The sequence below is a fragment of the Salvelinus sp. IW2-2015 genome, linkage group LG13 (assembly GCF_002910315.2).
Source record: "Salvelinus sp. IW2-2015 linkage group LG13, ASM291031v2, whole genome shotgun sequence".
In the NCBI taxonomy this organism is placed as follows: Eukaryota; Metazoa; Chordata; class Actinopteri; order Salmoniformes; family Salmonidae; genus Salvelinus; species Salvelinus sp. IW2-2015.
In genome coordinates this window covers 14236406-14253792 of record NC_036853.1, presented here as the reverse complement: position 1 = coordinate 14253792, position 17387 = coordinate 14236406, and the positions used below count along the sequence as shown (strand labels likewise).

The window sequence follows — 17387 nt, the reverse complement described above, 5'->3', positions numbered from 1 at the left end:
ACTGCAATGTTATTGATTGTGACTGTTATTGCCAGTACATCCATATTGTAAACTCAGTATTAGAAAAGAAAAGAAACAAGAGATGGCCTCCCTTCACAGGGACTTACTTCCAATTCTTAGGATGGTCGTTAAACAAAGACAAGCATCAACTACTACTTACTAGGCATGTTTGCTTGAATCTTTCTCTAGACCTAGGCTACTGCAGTTAAATTTTTATGATTGTGATTTATCAATTCCCTGTGGGAAATAAACGAGTGCACAGCACGCACAAGTGCAAAGTGGCTCCTGGACATTCTGCTGCGAAATTGTGTTAGGACCTACAAGTCAAGTGCGCACTAACCTGTTCCAGGTGCCTCGGGGACCCATTTCAACGGACCGATCTGGCGCAATTGGAAAGCCGTTTTAACCTCATGGCAACTGTGCACTCCTGCACCTGAAGCTCCACATAGTACAACTGTCAGGTAAATCAACCAAAAGTCAACGCGTTGGATTATTGTTTGGAACATCGCACCATTTCAATCAGATATACTATCAAGGTATCCTAGCAGTGGAATGGCCGTTTGTAAAAGTAGCCGAATAGGCTATTTAAGTAATACAATCCCAAAACAAATTCGCAGTCCTTATCAACTGGGTCGATCTGTTAGAATATCACATATTGGGTCTGTTCAATAGAGCGCACGACGTTCCCTCTCTCAGTGGGCTTTCCAGTTAAAATCCATGCGCTTCAGAAAGTGAAACGCTGTTCTTTGGATACAGCTGAGCGCTCGCTCTCTCGTTCGCTCTCTCTCACACCGCGCAAACCAGCCTACACTGTTTTAGAAATTCTCGGTTTGAAACATCACACAAGATAGACTAACAGAAAAACGTTCCTAAAGTGAAAAATTATACGGTGGGTTCTTTGTTCATAGATGTTGGCTATTCCTTTTACGATCATTTAAAACAATACCACAGAATTGGAGCTCTAATAACATATTGTTTTTCTTCTAATAACACAATGTATAGTCCTAATGATTGATTTATACTGTATATGCTTCTCTAGCCTGCAGAGATTAATCTAAAACAGAACACCGCGTCCACCGTGTGGTCAGTCGTGGAATTAGTGTTGTAAAAGCAGTTCTACCATGCCGTAGCTTCGGATTGATATCATATTTATTTATGTATTAACTTGTTTTCGCATTCATTGGTCAAAAATAAATTGAGATCTCAAATGTTGCTAGTAAATGCAAAAAATCTGCCCCGTGTGAGGCTCGAACTCACGACCTTCAGATTATGAGACTGACGCGCTGCCTACTGCGCCAACGAGGCTCATATAGTAACGTCCACCCCCCCCTTATAAAGATGGAATGGTCTGAACCAGTAACAATTCCACATATTTTTGGACAATTTCGTTCTCCAAGAAGAGGGGGTAAAAAGTGTTTCTGAATAAGTAAACCATTGGTTACACTTAGGGTTACTGTGCCCTTATTACAATGTAGTTATTCCTGTAAATACAGGGTTAACGTAGCTAGATAAAATCAGGATTACGAATCCGATCAGGCTAAACAAATTGGAATATGGCAGAAATAGAATAAGTAGCTAAAAGCCTATATAAATAAATAATAAAAAATTATTCAGAAATAGCCAAGAAGACAATTTCATATGTGAGAATGCTGCTTCAGTGCTCCAAGAAAAGAAAGTACTGTACATTCATCAGTCAACCTATATGCCAATACACATAGCTAAGAGGAGAAAAACTGAATCACAGTAAGGTATACTGAAAAAATATTAAAATGCAACATACAACAATTTCTATGATTTTACTGAGTTACAGTTCATATGAGGAAATAGTAATTAGGTCCTAATCTATGGATTTCACATGCAAGGGAATACAGATATGTCACAAATACCTTAAAAAAAGAAAGAAAAGGGCCTCACAATGGGCCTCAGGATCTCGTCAGAGTATTTTTGTGCATTCAAACTCCCATCGATAAATGCAATTCTGTTCGTTGTCCGTTGTTTATGCATGCCCATACCATAATCCCACCGCCACCATGGGGCAAACCGTTCACCCACACGACATCATTCACATGGTCTAAGGACGATTTGGAAGTACTGCCAAACTCTCTAAAACAACATTGGAAGTGGCTTATGGTAGAGAAATAAACATTAAATTCTCTGGTAACAGCTCTTGTGGATATTCCTGCACTCAGCATGCCAATTTCACACTCCCTCAAAACTTGAGACATCCGTGGCATTGTGTTGTGACAAAACTGCACATTTTAGAATGGCTTTTTATTGTCCTCAGCACAAGGTGCACCTGTGTAATGATCATGCTGTTTAATCAGCTTCTTGATATGCCACACCTGTCAGGTGGATGGATTATCTTGACAAAGGAGAAATGCTCACTAACAGGGATGTAAACAAATTTCTGCACAACATTTGAGAGAAATTGCATATGGGAAGTTTCTGGAATCTTTTATTTCAGCACATGAAACAAGGACCAACACTTTACTTACATGTTGCATTCATATTTTTGTTCAGTGTATGTTCTTCAGAGAGATCAGACCAGGTAATATTACTTTTTTTTTCTTGGTGTTGTGGTGGAAATCCTACCCTTAATCAATAATGAGGAGAGGCAAAATGAATAATCATTCAATGTATTACTTTTATTAAAAGACTTGTTACCACAAGGAGACTGGTCACCCCACCCCCGCAGGTGGTGGAGTGAGAGCCCACAGAGTGGAGTTAGTATTTAACCCAGAAGCTATCTCAGGATAGGTGCAACTTCAGATATGACGTACAATGGTTCCAAACACTAACCCCACACATCCCGTGCCAGACCTTGGGCCCCAAATACAAATAACTTGTTTTGTTCAGTACTAAGAACTTAGGACATTTGTTGTTACTTTGTTCTCTCCCCTAGTTCAAGTTGGAAACCGTCTCCCCCTTGGAGGTGACTGACACAGACACTGTGGAGACAAGTGATTGGTTCCCCATTACTCACGCCATCCTTTCACAGGGTATGCAATAAAGACACATAGTTCACATATGGAAACAATGTTTCCTTCTGACCTCCTTTGCCATACTCCTTGCTGATATTCTGTATAGCAACAGGGACGTCATAGATAAGGCTGACTTCTCCCCTCTCTGAACCCAAGGTGACTGAGGCCCATGAGGGAGGAAGTGCAGCTGCCAACACCAGAGTCCAAAAGGAGACATTCTAATACGTTTCAACAGTTCAATCATGTAAATATATTCTGCAGATACATCTTAAATATCTGTATTACTTGGCTAATTCAGATTTCTCCACCACAATCTTCCCCCAGAAACAGGCTCCAAAACAGAACAATAGCTCTGTTACTGGTGTGTAGGATAGAATCTTTACTCTGTCCAGGATCAAGAGGAACCAGTCAGTTTCTGTCACATTCTCGGCTGAGTGCCCGGACATCATGAGTTCATTCTACACACACAGAACAGTTAGAACGGGCCTATATCAACGCACCTTTCTATGTTATATGAGTTACTTTTGAACAATCTCAAGCCCAATGTCTAGGCTTGAAGGATATCTTAGTACACAAGCATTATTAAAGTTTAACAGACATTTCCCTCAGTGTCAATAAACTATATCTTTGTTGTAAGTTACAGAAGTCATTTGCCCTTTTCCCTGGGGCAAAGCAACTTTCCTGAATTGACCTCGAAAAGGGCAGTGTGTATTTTGGCAGGTGGTGTGGGATGAAAAGTCAGTGTTTCTGTGTTGAGAAAACACTTCTCCACGTTGTCACAAAACACAGACAGCAAACAGCGCAACAAGTCATACACTGTGTGAGAGGAACCAGCGAGGTATAGTAGCTAGCATCTGTGAACCTAACTATGTCTGAGCTTGATGTCTCCCTTGGTTACTTTCTTGCTGTTGTGGCGTTTGGTGCAGCCTTTAGAGTCCTTTTCAGAAAATGGCCTTGTTTGAGCTTTGCAGCAGAGTTCACAACCTCATTTGTGCTGGTGGCATGCTGGCTGGAGGTGCAGACCATTATAGAGATTGGCGAGTGGGCAGGGGTACTGGAATCAGACGTTACTCTAACCATACGGTTTGTGGTGCTGCTGACCCATGGTGTGATATGTGCTGGAGCCACTGGAAACCCCTCCCTGACTCTGATGAATTTCCTGATGCTGGAGACCCCTACACTGCACACTCTGCTGGCTTTCGCTGCTCAGTTCCTGGGGGCACACCTGGCCCTGATTGTAGCTGGCTACTACTGGGCAATGGAGCTCAATGACATGCACATAATTAAGAACCTGATATTTAGGGAGTGCAGCACAGCCCTGCGTGTCTCCCTGGTGCAGGGGGTCTATTCTGAGTGTGTGTGTGCATTCATCTTCTATCTGATATACCTCAGCCTGAGATGTCGCTCTGCGTTGATTCGGGTGCCTTTCTTTGCAGCTGTGCTCACCCTTCTCTCCCATGCAGGTAAGTAGCCCACGATGACAACCATCGTGCCTCAAATATAGAAAGAAATTTCAGTAGAGATAATCATTAAAGTTGCATAGGCCTATATGCTGTTTTCTTTGTGTTATATTTGTTTGTCAGAGCAAAATCTATTTCTGCATCCCGTTGCGATAACTCATCTTTCTATGCATGTCAGCCAGTGGTTATACCTCAGCTTTCCTGAACCCCTCCCTGGCCTATGGCCTTACCTTCTACTGTCCTGGGTTTTCCTTTACGGAGTACTCAGTGGTCTACTGCCTTGGGCCCATTATTGGTAAGTCAAATCAGAAATTGTTCATTATATACAAACCACTAATAAAAGTATACCAATAGACAAAATGTAATTGCCAAAGGTAATGTGTGAAACAGGCTTTATGCATAACAATGAGGCATAATTGCTTATCAAGCTGGTAATACAGATATCCTCTTTTCAGGAATGACCCTGGCCCTTCTCCTGTACATGGGTCACATTCCCAGGATTTTTGCAAAGAATCTGCTGTATTCCCAGAAGACCCACGTACAGGTGCCAAAGGGGGACGGAGATAAAAAGAAAAAGTGAAAGAAAGACATCATCCACCTCAGCTGAGGCAATATAGGACATATGAGTGTATTAGGAACACACTGGGGCGGCAGGGTAGCCTAGTGGTTAGAGCGTTGGACTAGTAATCGAAAGGTTGCAAGTTCAAATCCCTGAGCTGACAAGGTACAAATCTGTCGTTCTGCCCCTGAACAGGCAGTTAACCCACTGTTCCTAGGCCGTCATTGAAAATAAGAATTTGTTCTTAACTGACTTGCCTAGTTAAATAAAGGTAAAATAAAAAAAAAAAAAAAAAACACTACTCAATTTTGTTCCTATTGGGAGAAGATATTTCATTATGCACTGAGCATTATATTCAACAGCCAATTCTCTCCTTAAGTTACTGACAAAAAAGGTGTGGGCTGTAGAGCATCTGTACATTTATGATAGTACAAGTTACAACTCATATATCGCCTGTGTTCTTACAGAAGTAATAAATCAATAAAAAATAAATGTGTATGAAAAAAACATTTAACATTGGTTGTCGTTCCTGAACTTCCTGTACACTGTGAGCAAGTTGAGATTGGTTAAAAATACATTTGATGTTTAGTCTAACTCAACCTCTCCCATTACAATGACAACCTGTTACATCATACCACTGATGTAACAGGTTGTCACTGGTAAAAAATAATAATAATAATCATATTCAAACATTTATGATATAGTTGAAAATGTGTCAATGCCACACAAAGCAGCTATGTCCAGTTGTGAATGGGCTACTGAGACCACAGGGCTCAGGTTTTGGGCTTGGATGGAGGCACCTGGTGCTGGGTAGAGGAAGGCCCTGTGGAGGATATCTGCGATATGGGTCCATCTGCTTTCTCCTTCAAATCTTTAGTGGAGGGACCTTGTTCTGCAAAACAGAAAGGACAAAGGTTAAACACCATGGCCTCCCTCTGAGATGGATGAAAAGTGGCATAAAGAAACAGAAAACATTTTAGATGAAAATGTTACATGTGAAGCTGAATTTTAATACACCTGCGTCTGAAATGACAGCCTAAGCTCCCGATTCCTCCAGTCTTTCCCCACATAGCTAAAGATGAACAAAGATCATACCCCCAAAACATGCTAACCTCTCACAATAACCAATAACAGGGGAGGTTAGCATTTTGGGGGGGGGTATGATACTTATGCCTCAAACTTTCTCGCTCATCATTATTCACAATTATCCATAATCATGGTAGCATCCACATTAAGGTAGAGGTGTTCAGAAACATAATAAATCTTATTTAGAATCAAAATGACAATACATTATTTACCTTACATTTCTATTGGGCACAACATAATCTGAAACACAACCAAAAACTACAAATGCATCCAACACATTTGTAGTCACAAGCTTGATGTAGCCATTGAATGCTCGGAAAATGGGACCAAATACTACATTTAATACACTAAGTGAATATGTTCAAATACTTATGACACTTTCAAATGGGGGGGGGACTAGAGAAATAGTGCTTTCTAAATGATAAAGCAGATATGTATGAAAATACCCTCAAATAAGTGGCATTGTGTGCTGTCACCTCGTAACACATTTGATCTCAAAGTACAGCTCAAAATTAAAAGTTTTAGCTTCACTGTCCAAATGAATATGTAGGAGAGTGTACATGACGGTACTTAGTTGTCCCCCCAATATGATACATAACTGCAATGTAGTGGAGTTGTTCCAGGGTAAAAATCACTTGGCTGTGATTGGTTCTCCAGCTGAGCCTCAGGCTGGTCCACCCACAGGCGATGCTCCGGATTGTTTAGGAACCTCTTGCACTGCCCACAGCGAAGACATCGCAGCACAGTCATGCGGTTTCTGTGCTTAGTCCCTTGAGAGAAAAAAGCTTGAGTTACTCCACAATACAATATGTCACTTATGTAAAGACATTGGACTTCCACTCAGTACTTTCAAAATCTCATGAGGATGATACATATGTCTCCAAGTGCTAGATCAAATAAAATGTTATAAGACACATGTGCCGAATACAACAGGTGTAGGTAGACCTTACATTTAAATTCTTACTTACAAGCCCCTAACCAACAATGCAGTTAAAAAGATATGAATAAGAAATAAAAGGAAGAAGTAATTAAAGAGCAGCAGTAAAATAGCAATAGCGAGACTATATACAGGGGGTACCGGTCACCAGTTAGTCGAGGTAATATGTACATGTAGGTAGAGTTATTAAAGTGACTATGCATGGATAATAGAGTAGCAGAGGCATAAAGGGGGGGTGCATGAAAATGTCTGGGTAGCCATTCGATTAGCTTTTCAGGAGTCTTATGGCTTGGGGGGAGAAGCTGTAGAAGCTGTTTAGAAGCTTCTTGGACCTAGACTTTGCGCTCCGGTACTGCTTACCATGAGGTAGCAGAGAGAACAGTCTATGACTAGGGTGGCTGGAGTCTTTGACAATTTTTAGGGCCTTCCTCTGACAGCGCCTGGTGTAGAGGTCCTGGATGGCAGGAAGCTTGGACCCCAGTGATATACTGGGCCGTACGCACTACCCTCTACACCAGGAGGCTGAGCAGTTGCCAATACCAGGCAGTGATGCAACCAGTCAGGACGCTCTCGATGGTGCAGCTGTAGAACCTTTTGAGGATCCATGCCAAATCTTTTCAGTCTCCTGAGGGGGAATAGATTTTGTCGTGCCCTCTTCACGACTGTCTTGGTGTGCTTGGACCATGATAGTTTGCTGGTGATGTGGACACCAAGGAACTTGAAGCTCTCAACCTGCTCCACTACAGCCCCGTCGATGAGAATGGGGGCGTTCTCGGTCCTCCTTTTCCTGTAGTCCACAATCATCTCCTTTGTCTTGATCACGTTGAGGGAGAGGTTGTTGTCCTTGCGCCACACAGCCAGGTCTCTGACCTCCTCCCTATAGGCTGTCTCGTCGTTGATCAGGCCTACCACTGTTGTGTCATCGACAAACGTAATGATGCTGTTGGAGTCGTGCCTGGCCGTGCAGTCATGAGTTAACAGGGAGTACAGGAGGGGACTGAGCACACACCCCTGAGGGGCCCGTGTTGAGGATCTGCGTGGCGGATGTGTTGTTACCTACCCTTACCACCTGGGGACGGACAGTCAGGAAGTCCAGGATCCAGTTGCAGAGGGAGGTGTTTAGTCCCAGGGTCCTTAGCTTATTGATGAGCTTTGAGGGCACTATGGTGTTGAACGCTGAGCTGTAGCCAATGAATAGCATTCTCACATAGGTGTTCCTTTTGTGCAAGTGGGAAAGGGCAGTGTGGAGTGCAATAGAAATTGCATCATCTGTGGATCTGTTAGGGCTGTATGCAAATTGGAGCGGGTCTAGGGTTTCTGGGATAATGGTGTTGATGTGAGCCATGACCAGCCTTTCAAAGCACTTCATGGCTACAGACGTGAGTGCTACGGGTTGGTAGTCATTACGGATACAACCACAACTCATCTGTTTTCATCTGTGTTTGTATTGAAAAGGACTAGAATGACAATTAAATAGCCTGCAACAACATGTTGGCTTTGATTAGGTGGCTGTCTATTTAGCTAGATACTTATAATATATATATATGCCATGTAGCATATACAAAGTGACTTAGTCTTGCATGAATAAACTTACTTCTCTGTCTGGCTGTGGCAGTTACTCCTGGGACCATCAAAGAGCAGCACTTCTTACATAATGTTCTTTTCACTGAGGGGTCTCTATAAAGACATTAATAACATTATAGTCATGCCCTAGTTGTCATCATTTTAGCAGACATGTTTCAAACTTATTTCTGTCATGTATTCTTAACATGACATGAAAGTTACAACCTTTATTGATGCAAATGTAACACCATATGTTTTCTGACAAGAGTTTAACGTTATATGATATTGTTAGTGTATGTTACTCACTGTCTCAGTACCAAACGTTTTGCGATTGTCTTCTGAGTGAAGCAGTAAAAACGTGCTAACTCCACATTCTCAGGGGTTTGAGACAAAACACAGTGTGCAGCCTGCAAGAAATCAATGTCATATTAAAGCATTCTGAGAATATCAGTTATCTAGCCAAAGGTATAGCTAGATTACTAGAAATCAAGAAAACGTACCTGATACAGGAAGTTCAGTCTTTGATAAGCCTCCTTGTCTTTCACGTTTCCTGCCATTGCATGGATGTGGATTGCTATGCTAAGTTAGCCAGCTAACGTTACTAACTATGTAACGTCAACGTTAGGCTAGCTATCTTAGCTAACGTTATATGTATCACCCGATTGCTAAATTACTACCCTACTCAACAATGTTCTACGCAAGCAAAAGATGTGCCCTCAAATTCGTCTAGCTTCACTAGCTACTAACATTAGTTTGCTAAATCTAAGCAGTTGCTAAATCCTCTGATTACTGATCAGCCTCTGAACGAACTCGGGCATGATAGATCTGACACTATGGAGTCCTGAATGGCACAGACTTAGCAGGTAGGACATGTCCTTTGAAATCACAATTTTAAGCAAAATACCTCGCATATTAATAAGTAGTTAATTTCCTATGATCCATTTAACACCAGACAATATACTTAAAAAAAAAAAGATTGACAATTACTAGCATACTCTTGTATAAAATAAAACCATGTTGGCCAGTACAGGGATCTAACCCACGACCATGGCCTTATTAGCACACTCTCTAACCAACTGGGTAATCCTCACGTTTTACTATACCCGATATTCTCATGGCCATAATAAACAATTACACATATGCAAAACATCCATCCCGGTAAATAGTGACAAATCAATGGTGAAAGATTTTTTTATATTAATAAATTACACTGCACATCCATAGTGAAAATCCGTCATCTATTGCCACATTCACGTGCTTGTCGGGCATAGCTCTTTCACCATTTTAAAGTAGTCAACTAGATGGGCCTTCCTATGAAGGAAGGATCACATGATTCCATCCAGGTCATCAGGAGGGATAAGCCAATTAATTATACTCTTAAGCAAACATTCCTGTTTGCTTAAGAGTATAAACACATACCTGTTCAAATAACATACTCTAACTGGCAGTATGCACACACTGGCAGTATGCACCCTTTCAGTTTGTTTGCCAACTCATAGAAGTAGTAGAAAAATGAATTTGACTACTTCAAAATAGAGATGGCCTCAATGGCACTGGCCGTGAGCTAACTGTAGGTGGCKGTDAATCWTYAWCTTTGGCTTTATACCTGTTCAAATAACATACTCTAACTGGCAGTATGCACACACTGGCAGTATGCACCCTTTCAGTTTGTTTGCCAACTCATAGAAGTAGTAGAAAAATGAATTTGACTACTTCAAAATAGAGATGGCCTCAATGGCACTGGCCGTGAGCTCACAGACACCATAATGGGACATATAAAGATGATATCTTTATCTATGTTTATCACATACGACCAGTGGTGGAAAAAGTACCCACTTTTCATAATTGAGTAGAAGTAAAGATACCTTAAAAAGACAATGATTCAAGTAAATGTGAGTCACCCAGTAAAATACTACTTGAGTAAACGTTTTTGGTTTTAAATGTACTTAAGTATCAAAAGTAAAAGTATAAATAATTTAAAATGTATTATATTAAGCAAACCAGACAACACGATATAAAAAAATATATAAAAAAATTACGGAAAGCCAGGAGCACAGTTCAACACTCAGACAAAATTCACAAACGAAGCATGTGTTTAGTGAGTCTGCCACATCAGAGGCTTAAGAGATGACCAGGGATGTTCTCTTGATAAGTGTGTGAATTAGACAATTTTCCTGTCCTGCTTAACGAGTACAAAGTGCAAGTAAAAGTTGTCAAAAATATAAATAGTAAAGTAAAGATACCCCCAAAAAATATTTTAAGTACTTTACACCACTTCATACGACTGGGAAAAATCAATTTGAACGGCACTCCAACTGATAATTACTAGTGTGAAACTCCTCTATCATCCTTGAACTCCGACTTCTCCCTCCCACATGGTGACCGCTGACGTCACCTGCTAAGGAAATGACCTTGATAACAGCATTTTCTTGAGTTAAATTACGCTACAAAACATGTTTTTAAGCAATCTATTAATATAGTTTTTGAACACTATAATTTGTTTACAAGCCTGATACTTTTAGTTGATGGTTGACACAGCTTTTTTGGGCCATTAGCCAATCAGGAGTTTCTTAACGAATGCATCCAACTGGTATTTACAACTTCACAACTGGTAAATTCCACTTGGAGCTCAAGGATGATAGACGAGTTTCCCACTAGTTATTACAGTTGGAGGGCTTTGTTCAAATATATTTTTCACAGTCATATGTGGTAGTGATGCGCGGGATGACTCTTATATCCTCGGAACCGACGGGTTTAGGGTCATTAAATATTGTGTGGCTGAAGGCTGGGTGGATGGCGGGCGTGTTGAATAAAGAGAAACAATACCTTAAAATGATCCATGAACGTATAATTCTTGTGAAATTTATATATGCTACATTAAGGTTTTAATTTCATTATTTTAGACTATCTGGTATTAATGCATAAAACTAAGCTTTAGGGCTTATGGGCGCAAAATAGCCTACACAGCCAATCGCCAAATCATGCTTATGGGAACTGGCAGAAAAAGTTAATGTCAATCCACGTAGGCAAAAAGGTCATTGTCGAAGTTTAATTCAATAAGATAAAAGATGCTGAAGGAGAATTGAAAATAAAGAGAAGGGAGGGCCATAAAAGTATATATTTGGTGAAGTGGTAACAGAGGATGATAGCAGTGCCAGCTATGTTACGTGTCATGATTGTGAGGCGCTATACATATTCGACAGTCACAAGACAGGACTTCAAATTGGCCTATGTCATGTCAAGGGAACTGTAGCCTACTGTTTAGATGGGTTAAATGGAAACTGAAATCTGAACACTGACTGTAGGTCTATAACCTCACATAGCCTTAATAATAACTCCTGCAGAATTAAGCATTTCTTGCAGTAAAATGAAAGGCCTACACCAAATGTAGGCTAAATTTGGACTTGGGATAAGGAGTGGAGAAATATGATTGACTTATTTCTGCATCTTGAGAGAATGCAATGCTCAGTTAGACACCATATGTAGAGGTGCTGTCTTCATCATAAAAATAACCATAAAAGCAGATAGAATTTCAACCACATAAAATATGCATCAAAGCCAAACTGAGATCTTATCAGAAACACATTGGGTCTACAGCTTCCCGGTCAAACTGATGTCAATTTGGACATTTTGCACAGAAAATCTTTCTCGTTTATTTTTTTGTTTTATTGTATTTTCGCCCCAGTCCCAAAACGTCTTTGCTCCACGAAAGATGACAGATAAATCTTTACTGATGTCAACTATATGAAGCATTCAATCTATCATTCTATTACATTATTCTGTTGAGCAAGGGTTTATTTAGTCTTCTAGGGCAACATTTAATGACAAAAGAGAAGCTAGCTAAATGTATCTAATTATAGACATGTTTACAAACAAATAGCCTCCCAAAATGTTGGAAATGATAAGCAGATAAATATCTAAAACAAGGCAAAAAAAAGAATCCTACACCCCCTGTCAAAAAATCTTTCTGCCTTCATTGACTGTAGCCTATAGCGCATTTTCTCTATTTACTGGTTAAGGTTTGGTGCGGGCCTCAGATTTTCATTTTATCACATAGTCAGACAGTTGTGGATGGGTTATTAGCAAATGCAGGCGGGTGCAGGTGAACAAACAGCTGACCTGCGCACCCCTAATATGTGGTAAACACAGAGAATGATAGAGATATCATCTTTACACAGTGCATTTGGAAAGTATTCAGACCTTCACCTTTTCCACATTTTGTTAGATTACAGCCTTATTCTACAATGCATTAAATCGTTTTGTCCCCTCATCAATCCACACACAATACCCCATAATGACAAAGCAAAAACAGTTTTTTTTTTTATGTTTGCAAATTAATAAAAAAAACTGAAATATTATATTTACATGAGTATTCAGACCTTTGGCAGCGATTACAGTCTTGAGTCTTCTTGGGTATGACGCTATAAGCTTGGCACACCTGTATTCGCAGAGTTTCTCCCATTCTTCTCTGCAGATCCTCTCAAGCTCTGTCAGGTTGGATGGGGAGTGTCGCTGCACAGTTATTTTCAGGTCTCTCCAGAGATGTTCAATCGGTCTGGGTCTGGGCTCTGGCTGGGCCACTCAAGGACAAGGCGAGACTTGTCCCGATCCACTCATGCATTGTCTTGGCTGTGTGCTTAGGGTTGTTGTCCTGTTGGAAGATGAACCTTCACCCCCAGTCTGAGGTCCTGAGCGCTCTGGGGCAGGTTGTCATCAAGGATCTCTGTACATTGGGCAATTCATCTTTCCCTCGATCCTGACTAGAGGGGACTGAGCTAGTCGATCCTGACTAGTTTACTAGTTTACCAGTCTCTGCCGCTGAAAAACATTCACACACTATGATGCTGCCACCACCATGCTTCACCGTAGAGATGGTACCAGGTTTCCTCCAGACCTGATGCTTGGCATTCAGGCCAAAGAGTTCAATCTTGGTTTCATCAAATCAAATCGTATTTGTCACATGTGACCGAATACAACATAGGTTTTGTCGTGCCCTGTTCATGACTGTCTTGGTTAGACCATGACCATGATAGTTTGTTGGTGATCTGGACACCAAGGAACTTGAAGCTCTTAACCTGCTCCACTACAGCCCCGTTGATGAGAATGGGGGCATGCTCAGTCCTCCTTTTCCTGTAGTCCACAATCATCTCCTTTGTCTTGATCACGTGGAGGGATAGGTTGTTGTCCTGGCACCACACGGCCAGGTCTCTGACCTCTTCCCTATAGGCTGTCTCATCGTTGTCGGTGATCAGGCCTACCACTGTTGTGTCATCGGCAAACTTGATGATGGTGTTGGAGTCGTGCCTGGCCATGCAGTCATGAGTGAACAGGGAGTACAGGATGGGACTGAGCACACACCCGTGAGGGGCCCCCATGTTGAGGATCAGCGTGGTGGATGTGTTGTTACCTACCCTTACCACCTGGGGGCGGACCGTTAGGAAGTCCAGGATCCAGTTGCAGAGGGAGGTGTTTAGTCCCAGGGTCCTTAGCTTAGTGATTAGCTTTGAGGGCACTATGGTGTTGAACGCTGAGCTGTAGTCAATGAACAGCATTCTCACATACAGTTGAAGTCGAAGTTCACATACACTTAGGTTGGAGTCATTAAAACTAATTGTTCAACCACTGCACAAATCTCTTGTTAACAAATTATAGTTTTGGCAAGTCGGTTAGGACATCTAATTTATGCATGACACAAGTAATGTTTCCAACAATTATTTACAGACAGATTATTTCACTTATAATTGACCATATCACAAATCCAGTGGGTCAGAAGTTTACATACACTAAGTTGACTGTGCCTTTAAACAGCTTGGAAAATTCCAGAACATGATGTCATGGCTTTAGAAGCTTCTGATAGGCTAATTGTCATCATTTGAGTCAATTGGAGGTGTACCTGTGGATGTATTACAAGGCCTACCTTCAAACTCAGTGCCTCTTTGCTTGACATCATGGGAAAATCAAAAGAAATCAGCCAAATTGTAGACCTCCACAAGTCTGGTTCATCATTGGGAGCAATTTCCAAACGTCTGAAGGTACCACGTTCATCTGTACAAACAATAGTACGCAAGTATAAACACCATGGGACCACGCAGCCGTCATACCGCTCAGGAAGGAGACGCGTTCTGTCTCCTAGAGATGAACGTACTTTGGTGCGAAAAGTGCAAATCAATCCCAGAACAACAGCAAAGGACCTTGTGAAGATGCTGGAGGAAACAGGTACAAAAGTATCTATAGCCACAGTAAAACAAGTCCTATATCGACATAACCTGAAAGGCCGCTCAGCAAGGAAGAAGCCACTGCTCCAAAACCGCCATAAAAAAGCCAGACTACGGTTTGCAGCTGCACATGGGGACAAAGATTGTACTTTTTGGAGAAATGTCATCTCGTCTGATGAATCAAAAATATAACTGTTTGGCCATAATGACCATCGTTAGGTTTGGAGGAAAAAGGTGGAGGCTTGCAAGCCGAAGAACACTATCCCAACCGTGAAGCACGGGGGTGGCAGCATCATGTTGTGGGTGTTATTTGCTGCAGGAGGGACTGGTGCACTTCACAAAATAGATGGCATCATGAGGATGGAAAATTATGTGGATATATTGAAGCAACATCTCAAGACATCAGTCAGGAAGTTAAAGCTTGGTCGCAAATAGGTCTTCCAAATAGACAATGACCCCAAACATACTTCCAAAGTTGTGGAAAAATGGCTTAAGGACAACAAAGTCAAGGTATTGAAGTGGCCATCACAAAGACCTGACCTCAATCCTATAGAAAATTTGTGGGCAGAACTGAAAAAGCGTGTGCGAGCAAGGAGGCCTACTAAACCTGACTCAGTTACACAGGCTCTGTCAGGAGAAAAGGGCCAAAATTCACCCAACTTATTGTGGGAAGCTTGTGGAAGGCTGCCCGAAACATTTGACTAAAGTTAAACAATTTGAAGGCAATGCTACCAAATACTATTTGAGTGTATGTAAACTTCTGACTCACTGGGAATGTGATGAAAGAAATAAAAGCTGAAATAAATCATTCTCTCTACTATCATACTGACATCTCACATTCTTAAAATAAAGTGGTGATCCTAACTGACCTAAGACAGGGAATTTTTACTAGGATTAAATGTCAGGAATCGTGGAAAGACTGAGTTTAAATGTATTTGGCTAAGGTGTATGTAAACTTCCGACTTCAACTGTAGGTGTTCCTTATGTCCAGCTGGGAAAGGGCATTGTTGAGTGTAATAGAGATTGCATCATCTTTGGATCTGCTGGGACGATATGCAAATCTAGGTGGGTCTAGGGTTTCTGGGATAGTGGTGTGGATGTGAGCCATGACCAGCCTTTCAAAGCACTTCATGGCTACAGATGTGAGTGCTATGAGTCGGTAGTCATTTAGGCAGGTTACCTTAGTGTTCTTGGGCACCCACCCGACTCTCAGACCATGAGAAACAAGATGCTATGGTCCGATGAAACCAATATGTGTTATTTCATAGTTTTGATGTCTTCACTATTATTCTACAATGTAGAAAATAGTGAAAATAAAGACAAACCCTGGAATGAGTAGGTGTGTCCAAACCTTTGACTGGTACTGTATGTATACTAGGGATTCCTGTTAAATGCAAATTCGCCATTGCAGTAGTTGAATGGAGGGATTTCAGTGCCAACAGAAATTGTATTGGAATTCCATCATTTGTATTCCTATTATAAGACATTGAATTTGAGTTCAATATTTTTGAATTTGTAATTGAATCATTGAATTCAGAAATGTAACTTTTATATCATGATTTGAAACTGAATTAAATGGAAATATAATTTCAATGTAATACCATTTAATATATAATATTAATATATAATATAGCATTCATTTTATGTATATCAAGTTTACAAACTATAATTTCAAGTTGACTAAAGTTCCATAGATTCAACTTCTCAAATATATTCAGATTCAGTTTTCAAATTCAGTTCTTTAAATTCAAAACCAAAGACAATATCCTGATACTTTGCCAGCCAGAAAAGGTAGAGGAGAACAGATAGAATCAAACGCTCTCTGTGGTAAACAGAAGGCAATGTGGGAAGCAAATGTAGGCTATTTCATGAACTTTCTTCATGAACCGTTTTGGCTGTGAGCGATTATAACCCAATTCTCGAAAGCTAAGACTCTCTGGGCCATGTACTTTCTGTTCCCCTCTATGATTCTCAAAGGCCGCACAGGACAAGTTAGAATCGAGTGTGACAAAACAAACGTAATTTTGGCCGCCATAAGAATAATTTTACACCAGATGGTGCAACCTACCTATGTATTTTGTCTAGTGGCATGCGCGGTTAAGTTTTGGCCACGAGAGAAAAATGGGTGGGGGGTGTTTATCTTACAGTAACGTAATAGTATATACTATTATATTCAGTTATGTAGAATACTATCATAATGTGATATTGCAGACATTGACTCAGCTTTGATCTAACGTTATTAAACAAGCATCATTCGCCAGAGAAGCCTGTTCTCTCAGAGTAGACCAGAGACTGCTTAAAGTACTGCATACAAATAACATGATCAGCACATGCAACGAAGCTTTGGGATCTTTACTGCAGAGAAAAATACGTCACAGAAAATTCGGATTCGCAAACACTTCGTTGTTAATTTTCAGTCACTGGTCCTATTTTGACAAAATAATGTTTCCGCCCGGTTTCGAACCGGGGACCTTTCGCGTGTGAGGCGAACGTGATAACCACTACACTACGGAAACTGAAGTCAGCACGTAGACAAATAGTTTAAAGATCTCAACAAATTCTTTGACAGCATGCATATCATATATT

The 17387-nt window shown here is 40.9% G+C and overlaps 3 protein-coding genes and 2 non-coding genes across 6 annotated transcripts in view; 1 reads left to right on the top strand and 4 right to left on the bottom strand.

Moving 5' to 3' along the window:
* Window positions 1–957, bottom strand: part of LOC111971843 (glypican-5-like) — a 125130-nt gene extending 124173 nt beyond the window's left edge. The window contains exon 1 of one of the 2 annotated variants that reach the window (XM_023998646.2): window positions 341–957. In XM_023998646.2, coding sequence (XP_023854414.2) covers window positions 341–506 — 166 coding nt within the window. In that variant the 5' untranslated portion in view covers window positions 507–957. The remainder of the gene's footprint in view (window positions 1–340) is intronic. The other variant, XM_070446137.1, reaches the window with a different exon arrangement.
* Window positions 958–1232: 275 nt separating this feature from the next.
* Window positions 1233–1305, bottom strand: trnam-cau (transfer RNA methionine (anticodon CAU)). The gene has a single exon. It is a non-coding gene; the product is annotated as a tRNA-Met (tRNA).
* A 1319-nt stretch (window positions 1306–2624) lies between these two features.
* LOC111972177 (ribonuclease P protein subunit p21) lies at window positions 2625–9851 on the bottom strand. The gene is made up of 5 exons (XM_023999071.2): window positions 9087–9851; window positions 8893–8993; window positions 8618–8700; window positions 6686–6856; window positions 2625–5892 (listed from the first exon to the last, which is right to left on the bottom strand). Exons 1-5 carry the CDS (start codon window positions 9141–9143, stop codon window positions 5774–5776), a joined length of 531 nt encoding a protein of 176 aa, XP_023854839.1. The 5' UTR covers window positions 9144–9851; the 3' UTR covers window positions 2625–5773.
* Window positions 3850–5296, top strand: LOC111972176 (aquaporin-12). The gene is made up of 3 exons (XM_023999070.2): window positions 3850–4444; window positions 4620–4736; window positions 4897–5296. The coding sequence occupies exons 1-3, from the start codon at window positions 3850–3852 to the stop codon at window positions 5019–5021; spliced, it is 837 nt and encodes a 278-aa protein (XP_023854838.1). The 3' UTR covers window positions 5022–5296.
* A 7393-nt stretch (window positions 9852–17244) lies between the features above and the next one.
* trnav-cac (transfer RNA valine (anticodon CAC)) lies at window positions 17245–17317 on the bottom strand. Its single transcript has one exon. It is a non-coding gene; the product is annotated as a tRNA-Val (tRNA).
* Between the last annotated feature and the right edge of the window lie 70 nt (window positions 17318–17387).